Below are 19,919 nucleotides of genomic sequence, written 5' to 3'. Positions count from 1 at the left end.
CATTATAACGCCCTCATGGCTAAAAGGGCGAGCATGTTTGGTGTGATGGGGATTCGAACCCGCGACCCTCAGATTGCGAGTCGAGAGCCCTAACCACCTGGCCATGCCGGACCCTACTGAATTATGATACCTATAGCAGTGTTGTATCGTATCTGCTATGCTAGGTTCATGCGCGTAACATAAATTTATAGTTAGTAATTTGCGACATATTGTGTAGTTTGCATTATACTTTTGCCATTTTGCAACATTTCTTTAAAATATTAGCATCTAATCTTAAGCCTTTTCGCGGCCCGCCGTTTGAGAAACACTGATCTAAATCTCGATAGAAATGTCTGCTGTGCTAGTTTGGACATTGAATCATTGTTATACGAGTCTTTCTTTGAAGGAGATATTACAGCGACAAATTGAACTTATGGAAATGAATATGATAGAATAGGATTCTCCAAGCCAGTTTTTCAACAGCTATTGGAATATGCCACCAAGGAGTCCCATTTTCCTTTTGATGGTAACATCTATGACCAAACTGAGAGAGTTGCAATAGGTTCCAATTTGGCTCCATCGTTAGTTAATCTATTTTCGTGATACCATGAGAAACAATAGTTAAAGGAGTTTCTGAAGAGTTTTAAACATGTATACTATATAATGTACGTGGATGATAGTTTTGTCATCTTTAACTAAGTGGAACGTGTAAACCAGTTTTGTGAATATCTGAACAATAGACATAATAATATAATTTTCGCGGTAGAATATCAATTCAAGAAAATCAACAACTTGCTTTGTTTTTGGACGTTTAGCCCATAACAATAAGGTAACATTGAAAGTGTCACAGGACTATGTTTTGATTTTGCTAGTTTTATAGCTTATAAGTTCAAAGATAATCTGTTGAAAATATTAGTCCACCGAGCATATAAAATCACAAGTACTTATGATTGTTTTCACAAAGAAGTGTAGAATATAAAATGATTCTTGAAAAAGAATGCTTTTGTATTTATAGCATGGACAAGATCATGAAAATATACTTAGAAGGAATTAAAGTATCCAAACAACATATCATAAATGTACCAAAATTATTGATGTCAAAGGTATTGCCATTCACTGGAAAACATGTTTTTAGCACAGAAACAATTACACATTTCTTAGTCTTCTCTCAAATAGATACGATAGTTATTTTCAAACCTGAAAGTAGATAAAATGTCTACACAAAAACATCTAATGTTGTTTATGAATTTACTTATCCTAGTTGTGATACTACTTTAGTAAAACGAGTGAAGAAATATACAAAGCTACTCAGTGATAACAAATCGACTATAAAAGAACACGTCATGCGTAAATGCAGCATAGAAATAAAGAATAGTAATTTCAAACTTACGGCAAAAAATAACCATGAATGCAGTATTTTATCAAAGAAACTTTATTAATTAAGTGGCTTAAACCCCCAATTAATATAGATGGATCTGAAACAATAAACTATCTAAACCTTAGTGTTGACAAAATAGCCTTTCATGAAATAATTCTAGGAGTTTACCTGTTGAAATAAAACTAATTAAAAAATGAATGGGAACCTAGTATTATGTCCACTTATACATTTTCAAAGCTGATAATCTCTAAGTGTTATAATAAAGCTCCAATATTATAATTTATAAATAAAATGGTAAAAGAAGAGGGAATGTTTTAACTATTGCACTGCCTCCTATTCTGTTTGTGTTCATGAGGCAGTACGGTTGATTTCTAGAGTATATTTCATAGTGTGCAATTATTATCATCATCAGTAGTTAGACTACAATTATGATTACTACAGTAAAAGTATTGATGAAGTAGGATATTCTTATTAATCAAATGAGCTTATTATGGCATTCGGTTTGAACACGTAAGTAGTCATGTAAATTATGATAATTGTATCACTATCATTCAGTATTGAAACATGCCATTCCCTCTGGAACACGATTCATAAGACAGGGACTCACTTCCCCGCAAGATAATGTCCCAAGCATGAAGCAAGTGCGGCGAAATGATATCTTGATCGTAAAGAGGCCACAATAACGGTTTGGACTTCACAAAGTCCTGATGCAATGCTTGGAAATAGTTATTAATCTAACCCACCAATAACTAGTATAGAATATATCTTTAATCAGATACATTCAAGTAAATGCCCCCAAGGGGTTCAGTGGCAATTCTGATAGCTTGCAAAGCTAAAATCGGGTTTCCATACCAGAGATTGTCACACTACAAACAGTCAATTGTGTAACTTTGTGCTTAAGAACAAAAAATTCAAATAAATGTTTCAAAGTTTTCGTACAAATGTTCTGTGCCTAGTACAGTAACTCTTTCATTTACGTCGAGGATGTGTTCCTAGAAAATACAACGGATCGACGTAAATCAGCCGCTATCTTCTCATTGACATAGCGTTGTAAAGGCGGAATATATTCCTAGAGACTAATTTCAGGACATCCTAACTTAATCTAACCCAACATAAAGCCATAGAAAATAAATAAATCAATACAGAGCATTCATGTTTAAGGTTTTTTTCTTAAAGTTTAGCGCAAACAGAATCACAAGGATTATCACTCGATTCTGGCCGATAAGACAGACAACGTACGAGTGTGGCCGAGGGAATTGCGGTCAGGCTGGCTTTGACATGACTTTCAGGGGGTAGAAAAATATCTGCGCAGTGCACCTGCTTGTTGTAATAACGCAGCATAGGCCTAGGCGCGCGGTTTGAATTTTTCGTTTTCGGCACGCGCCGCCAAAAGAACATCGAGTGAAATGCAAAAAAGCATTAATAACTGCTGTGACGCGTTTAGCGTTCGACACTAATAGCGTAAACAAAATAACAATTCCTGAGAGGGAGGAAGAGGTCAACGCTGAACCTGACCCTCCCTGGTCCAAAACATGGACCGAATCCCGATGATGAAGAAGCTGCCAAAAACAATGTTAAACCGGATTTAACCAACTTATTTCGGATATTGTTCCCTAATTTCTTAATGACTTTATATCAGATCGAGGTAAATGAGAGAGTTACCGTATTGCATTCTCTTTAATCGAATGTCTGACCCCTTTGGATGAGGCTTAGATACCTGTACATATATATGAATTATGGGGTTTCTCCCTTATAAATATTAATTGGAATAGTTGGTGAAGTATGCAGCGTTAGATTTTACTATACTGCCCCTTAACGTTTTGTCTAGATTTCGGCGGTAAATCAGAATCTCTTGTGTTCTTAGTCCTGCACACACAATTAAATAATTCTCTTTATCTTTTTTCTGTATGGGCATATGAAAATAGCAACCAGTAAGAGTCAAGGAAAAACTGTAAGTGGCCAGTAATTGTGAAGGTACACGCAATATTAATATTGTCTTACTTATTCTTTTGTGTTTTTTCTTTCCTTTGGTAATACTTTTAAATTTATATGTCGGACATCAGTGGGTCTTTATATTATACTGATATGAACATTTTTAAGGCTGTATGGGCTTATGTAAAAACTGAAAAGATAAAAAAAAAAGAGGTAACCAAGCAACTTGATTTAATTACGCGGAGTACTACAGGACATTTAGAACAATATTCCACTATTGCACATTGATAAACTATAATAGCAACGTGAAAAAAAATGTAATGCTCTATGTAAAGTAAAGAGTTTACATACAAAATACTAGTGCATTGTACAGCTCACTTGCTTTTCTTATGCATTTTCTGTGATAATTTCACACCATTAATAAATTCACCATGTATCTGTCATTATTTGTTGTTTTTGCTTGTTTTCAAGAAGTGTAGGTTTCTTGTCAATTCTAGAACTATCTAATTGAAAACCCAGTATAATTCAGTATCAGAAGAGGGATTGAGTGTTCAAAATGGTGAAGGTGAAAGATAATGAATAAATAGTTTATAATATTATCTGTAGTAAGGCATTTCAGATAATTTATTTTGAATTTCCGTGCAGTTGTACTGCATGTGCTTATGACATTCTTATTAAACAGATGTCAAAAAGTCATAAATATGTACTAACCCTTTTGTTTAAGAAAAGGTTAGATAGAGCAACTGCTATATCATAAATGCTTGTATCAACTTTGCCCTGTGGCTGTGTCCCCTCCCTAGAATGGAATAAGTCCATTTGTACAAATTGGTATGAGTTGGGGTTCTCTTCTTTGAAGACGTTACTTGGAATAGTTGGTGGCATAGATAATCATTTATGAGACACCATACTTATACCTTTGTCTGACTTGAGAGTGTGGTATAATTAGTTCTATCCTTGTTTCTTGTTGATGTTTCGAAAGCATCGCCACTCCAAGCCACTAGTTTCAGTGCAAGCAATTAGATGTTAACCAGTGGGTAAAATATACTACTCTTTGGGAATATTTTGTTCATTTGTTCACTTGTGTTTGATGTCCGTGTTTGATTTATTCTTCACAAAGCAGTTGCACATCAATGTACCTAAATACTGCAAAATAGTTAAAAAGTAACATTTTTGTGTCATGGTCAGAGGATTGGTTATTGTAAAGTTTATTTTGAATATGTTTTTTTACCATTTGACTCTCTAGTACTGTAATATTGGTGAATTGTAATCTTGGAAAGGCACTTTCCAAGTCCACATAGAATTTGTGAGGAGGAGGAGGAGGAGAAAGATACAATTGAAGTGAGGAATTTAATTTTTTTCTGAAATTCTTTGCATTATTTGTGAGTGTGTGATCCTGTGAGCTAACTTTTTTTTATATCAGAACTGAAGTTAGGACTCTATGTAAGAACCTGGCAAGAACTAGGTGAAACACTCTTTTATACCCAGAGCTTTTGTTGGTATTGGTGAGAGCTATATTCGCATTCTTGATCTCTTCAAACAATGCAGTTAATGAGTACGTTACTGGGTTAATCCTGACAAAACTGGTACATTCTCTAATGGTAACTTTCCAGGATCGGGAGCATAGGGTAGAAGAGAAGGATCATGGTATCACCAAGAAGCTTGAATTCCCAAATTGACTTTGAGATACCGAAACACTTGTTAACAGGCTTAGGCATTGCAAGGCTTTGGTTTGAGTCACCTATGGCCAAGGAGTGTGACAAGGTAAATGCGCCAGACAAAGTTTTATTGCAACACCATCAGACAAAGCAGGTGGCATCTAACCATGATAAAGTAGGGTAATGAGAATACTGAAGTGTAAGTATGATATGTTGCACCATTACAATAGCACAATGAGTCATCCCTCTATGGACGTAGCTCGAAAATGTTGCGCTCATAAAGACACACAGGTCTCCAAACTTCTGGGTGGAGATAAAGAACTCCCCCAAATGTGCACAACAGTAAAAAAACTGTTAGCAAATACACATCAGCACCCATATTTAATCATAAAGGAGATATGAAACAGAGAAAAACCAAGTGTTTGAGGGGATCTATAAAAAGTATTTAGACCATTCTTTTAAGCCTTTGAAGCAACAGGTTGTGCAATGTCTGATGCTGAGTCTAGTCACTCTTGTGCTAGATGCCTTAGAACATTTGAACTGCTAGAGCACAGCTGTCAGTGAGTTGCACTCAAGAATGGGCCCATTACAGACAAAGCAGTCCATTGAGTCGAGTTCAAAGCTCGAAGATGAAGATCCATAAAAACTTGGCGTACAAAAATCACTTAAGAAGATTGTATAAGAAGGATTTCCGAATATATATATATATATATATATATGGTCATGATAAAATACTACTCTATAAGAGTATAGAGGAGCTTTCAAGCAAATTTATGTGGCACCAAATGGGACATCTCGTCTTTCACAGAGGCAATTTCAGTGGTCAAGCAGTTTTAAATACTCACATGGAATCATGAACTGGAGCAAAGAAAAACCCAACAGCAGTGACGACTGCAGTTGCATAGTTGGCTCTGTTACAGCTTCCATATTATGTGATGATTCTAAGACACGACATAAATGTGAACTGCCAACTCCACCAACTCCTATGCAGCAGTCACCACATTACATCGTGTCACAGCTGCCGTGGTTTCCAATAGACTAGCGAGATTTCCCTGGCATAGTGCCATAGTGCGGATACCATTGACTTCCTTAAGGCTCCAAGAATGTGAGAGAAGGAGCACCTACTTTATCTGTGGCATACTTGGTCACTGGTTTAGCGAATATACATACCCGTTTGTCACACAAGACCTTCAGATGTAAGTACCATTCAGACTGATGTAGAAGGTTTAACAATGAGTTATGGGTTCAGATATTTCAGCTAGTTTAAATTATTGGGACTACTAATCAGCTCACATACAACATCACAGTGGTTGTTTAATAGAACCATGGACTGAGCATCACATGGTATGAGCTATTAGCAATGCAAGATTGAGTTTTAGTAAATACTTTAGCCTCAAAAATCTTACTCTGCTTTGCTATTTATTAAGCCCTTTGGCCAGTTAGCACACTTTTGTTCTGACGAATGACAACAAGCTAGATGTAAGTGGAAAGGCAAATCTTAGTCTTGGCAACATCACATGCTAAGAAAAGTAAGACTTAATTGTTTCTTATATGGGTACAGACATTGTGTTTTAGGGATGGAGTTGCTGTAAAAAATGTTTTATTTGTGCAACAGGCAAACTGCAGTTCATTGACAAAGCTTTCCAATGCTGAAGAGATTAGGTTTTGATAATAGTGAACTGTATGTATGCATGTTGAAAAAGATGTGATGATTCCTCTAATGTACAAGTGGTATTCAATGATAAAATATAGATGCAGTCTAGTGCATTGTCGTCATCTGGTGCATTGATAGAACCTGTGCATCAAAAACATTTTATGTGTCTGGTAACAGGCTACACTTACTTCAACTTCGATCTGTCCATTAGTTACACCTGTGCTAACCTTTAACTAAAAACAGTCAGCTATTCAGCTCCTAGCTGGAATGGTCGACAATAAAGTAACATAAGCAAAAATGATGCAAACTAGCCAAGTAGCTAGTGCTGCAGCTACTGTATTTTATTCAAAAATGAACATCCAAATTCCAAAGCATTTGAAATCTCTAGTGCAAGAATTAGGCAAATACTAAACTCAAAATAGAGACAAGAACTCAGTAAATTGATCACAGAGTTTGTTGACGTGTTTGTAAGAAGAGATATCTGATTGAATCTGACAACAATCACACTATACTTCATCACATAGATAAAATATAATAGAAGTCCAATAAAAAAGCCACCTTCGTGGATATAAACAATTCTGAAATTGTGTAGATGTTGAAGGACAGGATTACACAATTATAGGAGTGTGCATGGTTGTCTCCAGTGGCAACTATCAAAATAAGGAACACCAAGCTTCTGTATAGGCTTTAGTCAAGTTGTTGGGTTGAGTTGAGTACTACAGGACTGATCCCTCTTGTGGAGGTTGGCTGCCTTGCATTAGGTAAAAAAGAATTAATATACTGATGTTACCAATAGCCTTCTTGCTGTATACTTTATATCTATTTATCCACCTTTTGCTTTTCCTATGTACACCATATGTTGCTGGGGGCCTTCCATGGTTGCTGATTTTGCCTTACTATTGCAGAGGAGATTGATATCATTCCAGCAGAGTTGTGTTCGATTTGATATAGGGGTTTCTTTTGCAAGCTCATCAGCTTCCTGATTTAACTTTACCTCTGTAATGCCTGGTACACACAACTAGCTAGTGGTCTTACCATAAAGTTACTTTGTTTTCTCTCATCTACCTGAGGACCAATCACTCTGAGTTTTATGTAGCATGGGCTGGAAGTCAGTTGTGAATATTATGTTCCCGGCACTGTCTACCTGTAGTTCATTGCTTTCATCAATCCAGAGGAGAGCTTGCTCTATGGCTTCCAGTTCCATCCTTGTGGTGCTTGTTGGAAGCTTGAATGCTATACCAGCCTGATGCAGAATGTGGTTGCTCCGTGAGATAATGAATACCCAACCAGCTTTCTTGCTGTTTGTACTTTAGGAACCATCTGTGGCTATAAGGACTGGTGACTGTCCACCATGGTTTTCATATAGGGGCTGATAGCCTTTTTCTGCTTCACCCTCTGCTTAATCTCTACATCTTCTGTTTAGCACATGGGAGCACATGAGGTTTGCTGGTCGCCAAAAATTCACTGATAGTTGTATAGCATCTGTTCACACTTGGTTCTCTCCTGAGATGCCTTTTAAGCAACCCCTTGCTTGGTTGTTGTCTTTGAAGTCATTTAGAACTGGAATGTCCCCATTAAAAAGGGCAGTGGCACAATGATGAAATGCATAATCTTTACCCTACAAGTTAAGAATTGTAATTATAAGCTAAGTTTGTGTTCTGAGGTGCAAGTGAATGTGGTAAAGTGTGTCAAACATTTTCTTGACCATGCACAGATGAATGTCTGTATACATTAGAAGGTACCTATTGGTTTAACAATTAATTATACTTAACTACTTAATTATATCTGGTTTCTGGTTACTGGCAAATCAAACTGGATGGTGAATATAGACTCAACACTGCTTTCCACAGTCAGGAAGGACTATGAATTCTGTTTCATGTCATTTATCTGTTTAAGGCAACTGAAACTTTCAAGAGGATAATGGTGCTTACAATGAAAGGAATGCACTGGGAGAAATGGTTCATCTATGTAGATGACATACTTGTATTTAGTTGCACATTTCAAGCCACAGCTGGAAACATGAGAATGGTATTACAGAGCTTCAAGGAGATAAGCTTGAAATCAAAATCTGAAACTGCATGCTTATATGCATGGAAGCAGAGTTTTTCAATCACATATTTAATAGAGATGAAGTTTTCTTTCGTCTTGCGAAAAGCAGAGTTGTTCAGAACTGGCCCCTACCTTTTAATAATGAGAAAGCCACACCTTTCTAGAGTTGAAGTTCTATTATTGATAGTTTGCGGTTCATCTCTCCAAGACAGTCACACCTCTGTCTGAACTAAGGTTAAGACATGCTTTATGTGGACATTGGAGTGTGAAGATTTGTTCCATTCCTTGAAGTGCGCCTTCGTTTAAGCCCTAGTGTTTGCTTATTTATTCTTGTCAGGATTGTCCATTCACGCTGGTTATAGATGCCAGTGATAGTGAAATTGGTGCAATTATGTCACAAGTACTAAAAGGTATGAAGACAATAATCTCGTGTTCAAATAATGCGTTAACTACTCCTGGGCATTGATAGTGTATATCAAAGGAAGAAATGCTTATAGTTGTAGTACTTGTCAAGCATTACTACCACTACTTTTATGGTAGGGAGTACACCATTCAAGTAGATCATGCGTCACTAAAATAGTCAATGAACTTCAAAAATATGGAAGTTATGATTTTCTATTGAATGATAATGATGCATGACTACAACTTTGCTGCACATCACCGCTTGTCACATTTTCTCTTTCACAAGTTACCAGTATTTCTCTATCATATCATTCATAACCAATAGAAATACAAAGTTTTATTCTATCAAATGACGTATAATGTTACATTGTTTTCAGTACAGAGTGTTGTCTATTTCGACCTCAATTTGAGAGTTTCTCCGCGATATTCAGATTGTAAAGCCAAAGGAATTATCTTAAGTTTCTTTGCCTTAGTCAGAAAGTGTTTTAAATTCTTAATAGTTCTAGGTCATTGTTTGCTTTGCGCGGGTTATTATTCTGTGTTCTTAGATGCATTCTTTAAATGAATAAAAATTATTTAATGTACTAGTACCATCATTACAAGCATCCCAGTGGCACAGCGGCAAGTCTGTGGATTTATAACACTAGAAACTGGGTTTAGATACCCGTAGTGAACACAGCACAGATAGCCCATTATGTAGCTTTGTGTTTAAATACAAACAAACAAACCATCTTTACAAAAAAGTAGACTTAAGTTTCATCGGCAACCGACAATAAAATACGTCGAATGTAAATATTATATTTCTTGTTTTTCATTTATATTTCTTACTTATTGTTAGAAAAGTTACTAAAATGTAAAAATTAGAAACTTATTAGATTATACAAGGTTAGATTAGGTAAGATAATCAAATAATATTAATAATTCTTCACGAGGTATGCTCGTGCATTTCGTCATTCAATAAGGTGACTTAAGCTACTCGTTTGCCGAGTGATGTATAACTTGTATGGCAGGATTCTTAGTTAGGTACGGTTCAAAGGGCAATAGAATAATAAAATCAATATAAACAGTTGTAAGCTGTTACGAGCCTAAAGCTATTTATGATAAACAATTATATTTTTCTGTTCATATTGTGTTAGGGTAGAGAAAAATTACAGATAAAACATAAAGTTAACTGAGAAAAAATGATATTCATTTATGAGGTTTTAGAAATGAAATTAGAAAATTTTCAGGTGAAGAAAAGTATTTTTAATCTTAACATGAAAATCACTTTGCACTCGGAGCAGTCAGAACTCTGACTCCATATATTCACAGACAAATATTTAAAAATACTTAATTAAAAATCTGATTTTTTGTGTACGAAAGATTTGTAATCTTTATTAAAAGCTTGCCATATTTGGTGAAGACATATTTACCATATTAAAAATTATAGTACGGATATTCTTATGATTACTTGATGGTACAGAATCAGTGTAATCCACCATATGGAAAGAATTAAAAGTAAGTTCAACTTTAAAATCCAAATATTTTACAATGGATGACTTACGCTAAATCAGCATTTAGTATTGGGCATCGTTAGTACTGTATACAGCAGGTATAGTGTAGTTGTCATATTACTATACACTCTTCTTTACTTTCACTAAAACGTTGTTATTAATACTAACTATATGCTTCTCACAATAAGATCAATTCTCCCAAAAGAGCCTTTGTTACCTATGTCACTTGACCATCCCGTAAGGAAAAAGAAAAGAAAGGACATAGTCTCCACATATTTCAAAACCGTTTATGACTGATGTTAGCAGAATATATATTAATACAAGTTTAAGGAATTCTCTAGCAATATCTGTGAGAGAGTTCAGAAGCGAAAAACAAAAACAAAATAAGCTTTTACAGCGTGTTATCAAAATCCTCTAATCTAATATTTATATTAGTATTCAGGCTTTGAGTGACATTTTGTTCAACACTTATTATATGCTGGATTAATCTTTCTAGACTATTTATTCATTCTTCTGGGCTCGGAAGTGAGTCAACATCATAGTTCTGCTTTATGTATAGGTGTTTTGAGTTGTTTGTCGGCAACTTTAATGAATTGCAGCTATTTAATAAGTTGAACACCAACCCCCAGTCTTTGCTACAATCTGATTCTCGTGCCTTCATCTCGAATTACATCGACAAACTGGTCATGTGCCAATGAACTCATGTTTTCTTGTGACATTTCTGGATCAGGCAATTGAGCAAGGGGTTACATAATTTCAACAAGTTCTGTGAGTATCCCTTCTCTCCTATTCATCTTACTTCTGAACTGGATTTGTGACATTTCTTTTGAATGACTGATTTCAAACGACTAAGAAACTAGATACAGTGGTAGGTTGGTCAACGTTTTGAAGGCTGATAGTTTTAGGTGCGCACAATGATAAATAGTTCAATGTCCATTGCTGCAACTTGCGAAATTTGGGCTAATATGCTTCCAACAATACTTTGTATTTGTAGTCCTTTAGTAGTCGGGAAGATGGAAGTGGTATTGTAAAAACTGTAGCCTAGTAGGTGACTGCAATAAAAAGTTGAATATGCCTAAGAGGTGCATTTAATTTCAGAAAGCTTAGATATAGTGGCTAGGGTAGCCAGTGTAGCTGCTGTTGCTCCAATTTCTCAATTGTGGTTACTTGAGTAGCTGAAATTCGTGGAATCTGGCTGATAGATTTCCAATAAAATTGGTAGCAGGTCCTGCAAATTACTTTCTAGTCGGTCTGACAGACTTTATTATCTGTAATGTGGCAGCCTTGTTGTTCACACCTTCAATTCTCAAATTCATGTGTTACCCTGTCAGCCTTAGCTAGCATGTTATTTCAACAATTGGGAACCTAGTGGTAAATTAACAAACAACGACGTACAAGCATAATGAAGCGGTTTTATTTTGGGGAACATAATACATGTTTCGACAAAATATTGCATTGTCACCTTCAGACTCTCTCTTTAGTTATTCAATAACCTTATTCTTTCTATCTTATCTTTTGTTTTATCTGGGAATTTAATATTAGCATTCTGTCCTAGTCATAATGCTATTCTTTCATTTCGGGAAAATCTTGGCTATTCAATTACAAATTAAAAGAATGCCACATAATTATAAAGAATAATAAACTAATATCCTTATTACATTTAAAGTTCAAAATATTTGAAACTTAAATTATCATGGTAAAATGTGGCATACAAAAAAAAAGTAAAAGTTTCACTTACTTTATGTATATTCACGATGTTGAATACCATCAATCTGCAGGCGCTGACATCTTTTTCTATACTCTTTTCTAGGCAAAACAAATTAAGAATTTTTTTTTTGTTAAAGTCAGACTGAAGTAGCATTTTAATTTTCAGCCAAATTTCTGATCCAAGGAATGCTTAGAGTAGATCCAGCACATCGACTCACAGCAAGTGAAGTACTTCACAACCCATGGACTAAAGTAAGTTGACATATATATAATCTCATGCACATTAGTTTTTTTTCTTTCAAAATACAACTTAATTATTACTTATATGGGAAAAATAATAAGTATGTGATAAAGTTAAAGAGCTAATTAGAACATCGTGTTCAAACTAAGCTGCCAAGTCATGTCGTATAATAGATATTGTCATGATGAAATACTGCGGTATATCCATGTGAAAGTGAATTAACTTTAGAGTAATATCGGATATGTCTGCTAGTAAATAATAATAACTTTCGATCAGAATAAGCTGTGTACTTAGAGCAAAACTAAAAATCCATCTGGTCATCAGTACAGCTAATTAGATATACTTTTCTTGCGTATTTGCTTATGAAGGTTAGAATGCATTGTTTCATCATTTAGGTACCTTCACTATTAACGATATTTTCGGACGTAAACCCAAGATATCTCACGAGATTTGGCTAGCTTGGAGGATTTAGTTTAGTCGCAAATACATATTATAAGCTAACAATGCAAAACGGTTTTTATGATAAAATTATAACAATAAACGACAAAATAGAATAAATAATCAGGTTCGAGATAATAACAATTGTAATCAATATAATTACTGAAAGGAACAATAAATGTAAAAATGGCATATCTTACTTAGAGAATCCACAAACACTAGTTCCTGTCGTTGATGTACATTTCTTTGGAAACTTGCTATTTTTATAACACTATACTTTACTAAAGAAACTCTGTACGGCACCTCTACTATATAACATCCTAACTGTGACAATTAATGCCATATGTTTTACTTAAAAGTTATCGGGTTAGATGCATCAACTTTCCCATGGCACATACAAAAAACAATGTTTATGAAGATGTAAAACAATAACACTTGACCTGCCTATTATAATATAACAATGTTAAATGTAGTAAAAATAAAAGAACTACATTAATTTAATAAGTAGTTGCCTAAAAACCTTTTCACCAGCTTTAACATATTCTTCTTTGCCATCACCCATAGGCTATTAGAATTGCTTAGCTATTCCTTGTACCAAACACATAAATAACATCCAATCTTATCTAAAAGCCGAAAAGAAAACAAGATAAGCTTTAAGAAATATGAACGTTCTATAAAAATGATACATTTTATGTACAAATACACGAGGCGTAATATGACAGAGAAAATAAAAACTAATCTAACTAAACTAATAATATAATGTCAAACTTGGCTAATGTTAACTATATAGAATAATTAAAACTAACAGTTGGTTAAACCAATGGTGGTCAATACACTAAAACTGTTAAGTTTTACTCCAAACAACATCCAAGGAATCAAAGTGTAGACGTGAATGCTTTTAAGAGGTTTCTATGCTCTAAAAACTTCTAACACCTTAGTCATTAGCAAGAATATTGTTGAATTTTCCACAGAATTGAAAAATAAATACAGATCTGCAACTTGCGGGCTAACGTTACCTCCCATTGGAATTCCGTGTATTTGTTAGAAGACATGCTGGTCAAATTACACAAATGTAAAATATTCATGGCCTTTAAGAATCACTGTATGTGTAACAGTGGTCATTTTTGAGAGTGACATTGTCATAGAAAGTTCTGTGTTTATTGATATAGAGAAACAATTTAACCGAATTATTAAAAGACATTGAAATTGTTGATTGAAAACTCTTTTTAATTTTATCAATAGGAGGTCTAGTTTAAAGAGTACGGAAATCAAATGTTTATATTGTTATAACTTCAAAGCCTTAATTTTCTCTTTATATTAAATGGAATTAACGATGATAATGAATGGCTTAATTCGTACAAACCTCGGATACCTTTTGTTTGATAAACCTCTAGTAGGTCTCTTAATAAAATATCCTGTGTTTTAGCCCTGTTTGTTCCGTGTTTGTACCCATGACTACATGGCTAACGTGAGAGGAACTGTGTAAAATATTGAGTATTTAAAAATTGGCAGCCTTAATAATAATTACCTTAATTTGTAACTCGATCGTTAAGCCCATAGGGTTAAACTATAACTAACTCTCTTTCAACAAGTTGCACTGTATACACTCCATGGCCTTTACACGAAAATCTTCTAAAGTATGTCCATGGATAGTTAAAGTGTTGATAGTTCAGGAAACTCGAGTACCTCTTTTTCGCAACGCATCTGTGGTCATTCATTTTGACTCTCAAAAACTGCTAAGTCTCGCTTACGTATTGAACACTACAGCTAACTAAGTATACAACATGTTTAGTGCCACAGTGTAAATCCTGAAGTCCATTGTTAATTACAATAAACGTTTTGTTTTTAATGTAGCTAGTGAACATATTGTTACAAACTATGTGTTCACGAATTTAAAAAAAAATTGTATGTAAACACTTTTAATCACTGACTCGTTTAAAGCATAAGATGAGAACTGTCTTTAGTGTAAAGACCACCACCAGAACCACTATCCTTGGATTGCTATTACCAATCTGAGTACTAAGGCCCGTTTATTCATTTTTCACAACCATCACGGTACCGGAACGAATTGTGCGGGTCTTATTTAACTAAGACTGAATCTCTTACTAACAGATTTAGCGTAAAAATGAAATAACAAGACTGGACACAAACTGTAACATAGAATGAACAATCGTTATTAAAACAGTAAAATGCAAATACAGTGTATATTCATGCTGTTATTTACACGGAACAACCACCTTTACTGGATCCTCTATATTCAACTGTTCAAGATGAATCCATGTACTGGACTGAACAAATCCAATATTCCTTAGGAAACTAGAAATCTCGCGTTTGCTCAGGGCGACTAGTGTTAACCACATGACTGGTCATTCTCATTCTAGCATGGGTGGGGCCGTAAACTCTAGATATAACCTAAACAATTGTTGAATAGCACTCCTGTCGACTTCTCACACAGCAATATCCTTCCTAGGTGGTAGCAGGTATTATTCACTTCAAGAACAACAAAGGAAGCTTAGAATGAAATCAACTTCATGGCTTTCATGACCACTTGTTATTGTAACACCTACAGAACAAAGAATAATTCAGAAAAAATAGCATAATATTGTAAGAAGATAGAAATACATGGTATATTCACATACCACAACACTAAACGTCAAGCACCGTGTTAATGTGGTCATGGTGTACTATAACCTCAGTACTACAGCATTGTAATCATGGTGTAGCACAAGCAGTGATGTAATACTATTTGTATAACAAGGTGGTCATTCTGTAGAACAAGCTCCACATCACTACGGTTATGAACGCCAATAAACACTTACATATATTGCATTTTATAAATCTTATCTCGTCCAAAAACCAAGTTTATTTGTGGGTCTTACTTTTTCCTGTGGTCCATAACAATTGAATAGAAGAGAATTTCATAGTGACTTATCATTATCACTAGGACTGTCACTGATTGTCTACAAATCGTCTTTTTCATTCTTATTCTTATACCTGTTTTATGTTCTTACAACTTTGATTTTCTTCTTCTTCCATGTGTGAAGAATCTTCATTTGGATATGTAATTTCTTCTGTATATTTTCTAATCTTGGTGTTTCCATAATGACAAACCTTTTTTTTTGTATCGTTTTAAACATAGACCATCATATCATTGATCTTCTTTATTACTTGCATATAGAATTTCTTAGTGTTAAATAAACATTGGAGACATGCCTTTCTGTCCGTAAAGATTATATAGCTATACTATATAACCACACTGAAACCCAGGCTTGTTAGGTTAGATATAATATCGTATTTATATAATGTCATAGCTGACTTCAGTTTCTGGCACGTGTACAAATGTACAATGTTAAAGTATCACTAAAATAAATGGTTTAATTTGTATCCATTTATTTTAATTTATCCTCTGTTGTATGACCACAAAGTAGGTGTAATAGTACTTGTAAGTTTACGATCAAACATAAGAGACGATGGAATGTAACCAGAGCCTCACGTGTTCAGCCCCGTAGCTCATGAATATGTGTTCCATATCGGTTCAACTCTATATGGTTACGTCATTTTAAGATTCTATCTGTAAAATATTAGTACTCATTTTGGCAAAGAGTGCTGATTCAAAGTTCTGTCATCAGGTATTACTTATCTGGCTAGAAATTTATTCGTCAGTTTTTTGGTTTGGTACAATATTTCGTTACTGGGAAAGTAATTCACCACTACCGTGAGCTATTTATTTCCAGTTATGGTTGTGAAAGTGGACCCCGTGACATCAACATTTCAGCAATAAACTGTTGTAATTATTTACACTGATTTATAACACAACTTTCAATTTTGCCTTCACTATTTATAGTTAAGAGACATACAAGCCCATAACATTTTCCAAGTACAAGTTAAATAGTTTGACATTTATCCTTTTATACATTTATTTAATCCCCAAAGGCCTGGTTAGGGCGCTCGAATCGCAATCTGCGGGTCGCGTGTTCGAATCCCTGTCACACTAAACATGATTGCCTTTTCAGCCGTAGTGGCATTATAATGTGACGGTCAATCCCACTGTTCGTTGGTACAAGAGTAGCCCAATAGTTGGCGGTGGGTGGTGATGACTAGTTGTCTTCCTTCTAGTCTTTCACTACTAAGTTAGGGACGTGTAGTTTTGCATGATATTCCGAATAAACCTTAGTCCCCAAATGGGCATGATAAGCTTTACAAGTACTATTATCATAAATTGTTCTTTTTTCTTCATTTTTTTATGGATTAGGAACTTGGAAATGACCTTGGTAATCCTATGGCTCCAGACGGGTTAATATGACGAGTTGGAATATCATCAAATTCCATCCTTTCATAACCAGCAAAGATATATCTTTATTCAAATATATTCGAGTAACTTTTGTTCTTCTAAATTTTCATGCAAGTGCTCTGCATACAGTTGAAAAAGTCCCTGTAAACCCTACAGAAAAAGTACGTACTAACAGTAGAGAGTGTAAATAGATCTAGACTGATAGTGAAACCTGCTACGACACCAACATAGACGTGATATTGAGAGCAGTAAGTTAGTTAGAAGCTAATCAAACACAACAAGTTGTTATAGAATAACTACAAGACATACAGTGTGGTTAACATGATGTGGACTCTCTTTAAGGCTATTATTACAGTTGGAAGGAGATTTGAACATTTTATACTATTGACAATCCCACAAGACAACCGCTGTTTGATATAGGCTTGAAACAACATGCAGGCTTCAGCTTCTCATCTGAATTAACAGTTTACGACAGAAATTGGACAACAAATCAGTATAGAAACTATCAGAAAGAAATTTCATAATGGTTGGTCTTTATGTCATACGACAAGTTGGCGTGGTTTTTCTGATTCATCTCTATCGTTTTTAGTATAGTATCAAGAACATGTTGATTGAGCATATAGCGTGTGCGTGAATACCTTGCTCGCACCTGAGACACTCTTCACACTGCAGATGCCAAACAAGTAGACATTTGAAAAGTGCCTGGACCAGATCCAACCCAAATTGCCCGGAGGAAACATATGCATAGACGGTGGTGGCAGAATGATTTGGGTAGGGATTAGTAGTGGTGGTCAAACTGACTCTATGTACTGCGGCTTCGCATTAAGAATGTTGTACAATATAGAGATGCAATCTTGGAATCGATCCAGGTGCAGTTAGTCAGAACTTTCTTGTGACTAATAATAACACACCATGTTCAATCGTTTACTAACGTCTGTTTACCATATTACTCCAACAGTTCATTGATTCACTCACTTTAAGCATGCCATATCAGTATTGCATATGATTTAATGACATTGTTAGTAGCACTACAATATTAGCTTGTTTAATTGAATTTTCCAATGTATTTAATATTAATTTCCAATCAGAGCAAGTTACCTACTTGTAACGAAACTAAAAATCAATCCTAATAATGAGTATAGCAAATTAAATATACTTTTCTACGTTCTCACTAAAGGATAGATTGGTATATTTTCTTTTTTGGACAGTGCAGACAAAATTTTGTCTTTGTGGTAGAGAATGTCTAATATTACGTTTGATTTGCATTCTGAAACAATGTTGTGAACTAACACAGTAAAACATTCGTTTTCCATATGACCTACGTGGTTTGACACGTCATTACTTTCAGCATGTTGACTGTGATTTTCATTTCATTACAACGCTGTTTCTCGGTGTCATAAAATAGTGTGGTTTATTGTAGTTATAGATGTATATAGTGTATTGACTTTAATTTTTTTTTCACTTGTATTGTATTATATATTTACCATCCACAGATGATTATGTCGTTTTAAGAGAATGAGTCCGATTGTTAGGAACATAGTAACATCTGAAATTTCGATAATTTCCTGAAATGAAATATTTATTCAGGGAACATCAAATACCTCGTCGAATTCCAACTTTCCACAACCATCCAACGTTTTGGAAATGATGCAGATGTGGCACCAAGAACTTCGTCACCAGGAAGCACCTTTACAGAGCGTCGAAAGTGAAAACGACTCGGAATGGGATATATCCTTGGACAGTTCTAGTCAATTACAAGAAACGACAGGTAAACGGCAACCAGAAAAGTCAAGCCTTAGTTCGAAAAGTTCATCTGTGACACGTGGAACTAAAGTTAGGTTTACTGGCAAGGTATGTCAATATAAAGTCAAATAAGACGTCCTCTTGCATAGAACGTAAGTTGTTTTATTTTTAACTTTTTCATCTCTCTACTCGTTTTTTTAAAAATATTTTTATATTTAAATACACGACAGAAAACGTCTTTGTTGGAAGATGTACCAGCTAGGAAGACGGTTTATAAAGTAAACTATTCTGTATCTGTTGAAGGTGATCTATCCACAGCAAATTTTGTAATGATTGTGGTATCATCAATTATGGATATAAAATTCTAAGGCTCTCTTTACTTATTAGGAAATCCCAAAACAAGCAGTGCATCGTAGTTCACTTTCAATGTATTTAAAAACTGCATGCAATTTACATTCTAGATCAAAAGTAAGTAAAACCAATCATACAAAATTATTAGTCTGAGTATATTTTAAAAACGATGTACTAGAAATATCAACCATTTCACGTGCCAGCTTAATAAAATACAACAACAACAATATATACTCAAGAAATATTCCCAGCTTTAACAGTATTATGTATAGCTAAAAATTAGGTATTTTGAAAGCTGTATATAGTTGCCTAGAAGATAAACAGCTGAAACTGTAATGATAACTCATATCCTGTACGTATTAAGTATTTATGAGAAAGCTTGTACGGCACTAATTTGGTAAAATGAATTCCATACAGTTTTTCAGGAAAACCAGGTTTTGGGTTGTATCAAAAATGAGTTCTTGCAGACTAATCCTAATTTATATTTAGACAAAGATAGCGTTAAATAATATCTTTTATTGTCATAGACAGTGGTATTTTGCGGCTCATGAACTTCCCTCAAAGCAGCCAGTTACGTAGGTTTTTGGAGATTTTCCTGTCATAAAT

At 34.7% G+C, this 19,919-nt stretch overlaps 1 protein-coding gene across 1 annotated transcript in view; it reads left to right on the top strand.

Moving 5' to 3' along the window:
- The window catches only part of LOC106459002 (serine/threonine-protein kinase 33-like), a 26,266-nt gene extending 6,936 nt beyond the window's left edge, over positions 1 to 19,330 (top strand). Inside the window, exons 6-8 of the mRNA XM_022385377.1 lie at positions 12,416 to 12,501; positions 18,807 to 19,070; positions 19,193 to 19,330. Coding sequence (XP_022241085.1) covers positions 12,416 to 12,501; positions 18,807 to 19,070; positions 19,193 to 19,330 — 488 coding nt within the window. The remainder of the gene's footprint in view (positions 1 to 12,415; positions 12,502 to 18,806; positions 19,071 to 19,192) is intronic.
- Positions 19,331 to 19,919: the final 589 nt, after the last annotated feature.

The sequence above is a fragment of the Limulus polyphemus genome, unplaced genomic scaffold (assembly GCF_000517525.1).
Source record: "Limulus polyphemus unplaced genomic scaffold, Limulus_polyphemus-2.1.2 Scaffold545, whole genome shotgun sequence".
Classification (NCBI taxonomy): domain Eukaryota; kingdom Metazoa; phylum Arthropoda; class Merostomata; order Xiphosura; family Limulidae; genus Limulus; species Limulus polyphemus.
Note: the sequence above shows the minus strand (reverse complement) of the source record. Positions and strands in the feature narration are given on the sequence as shown.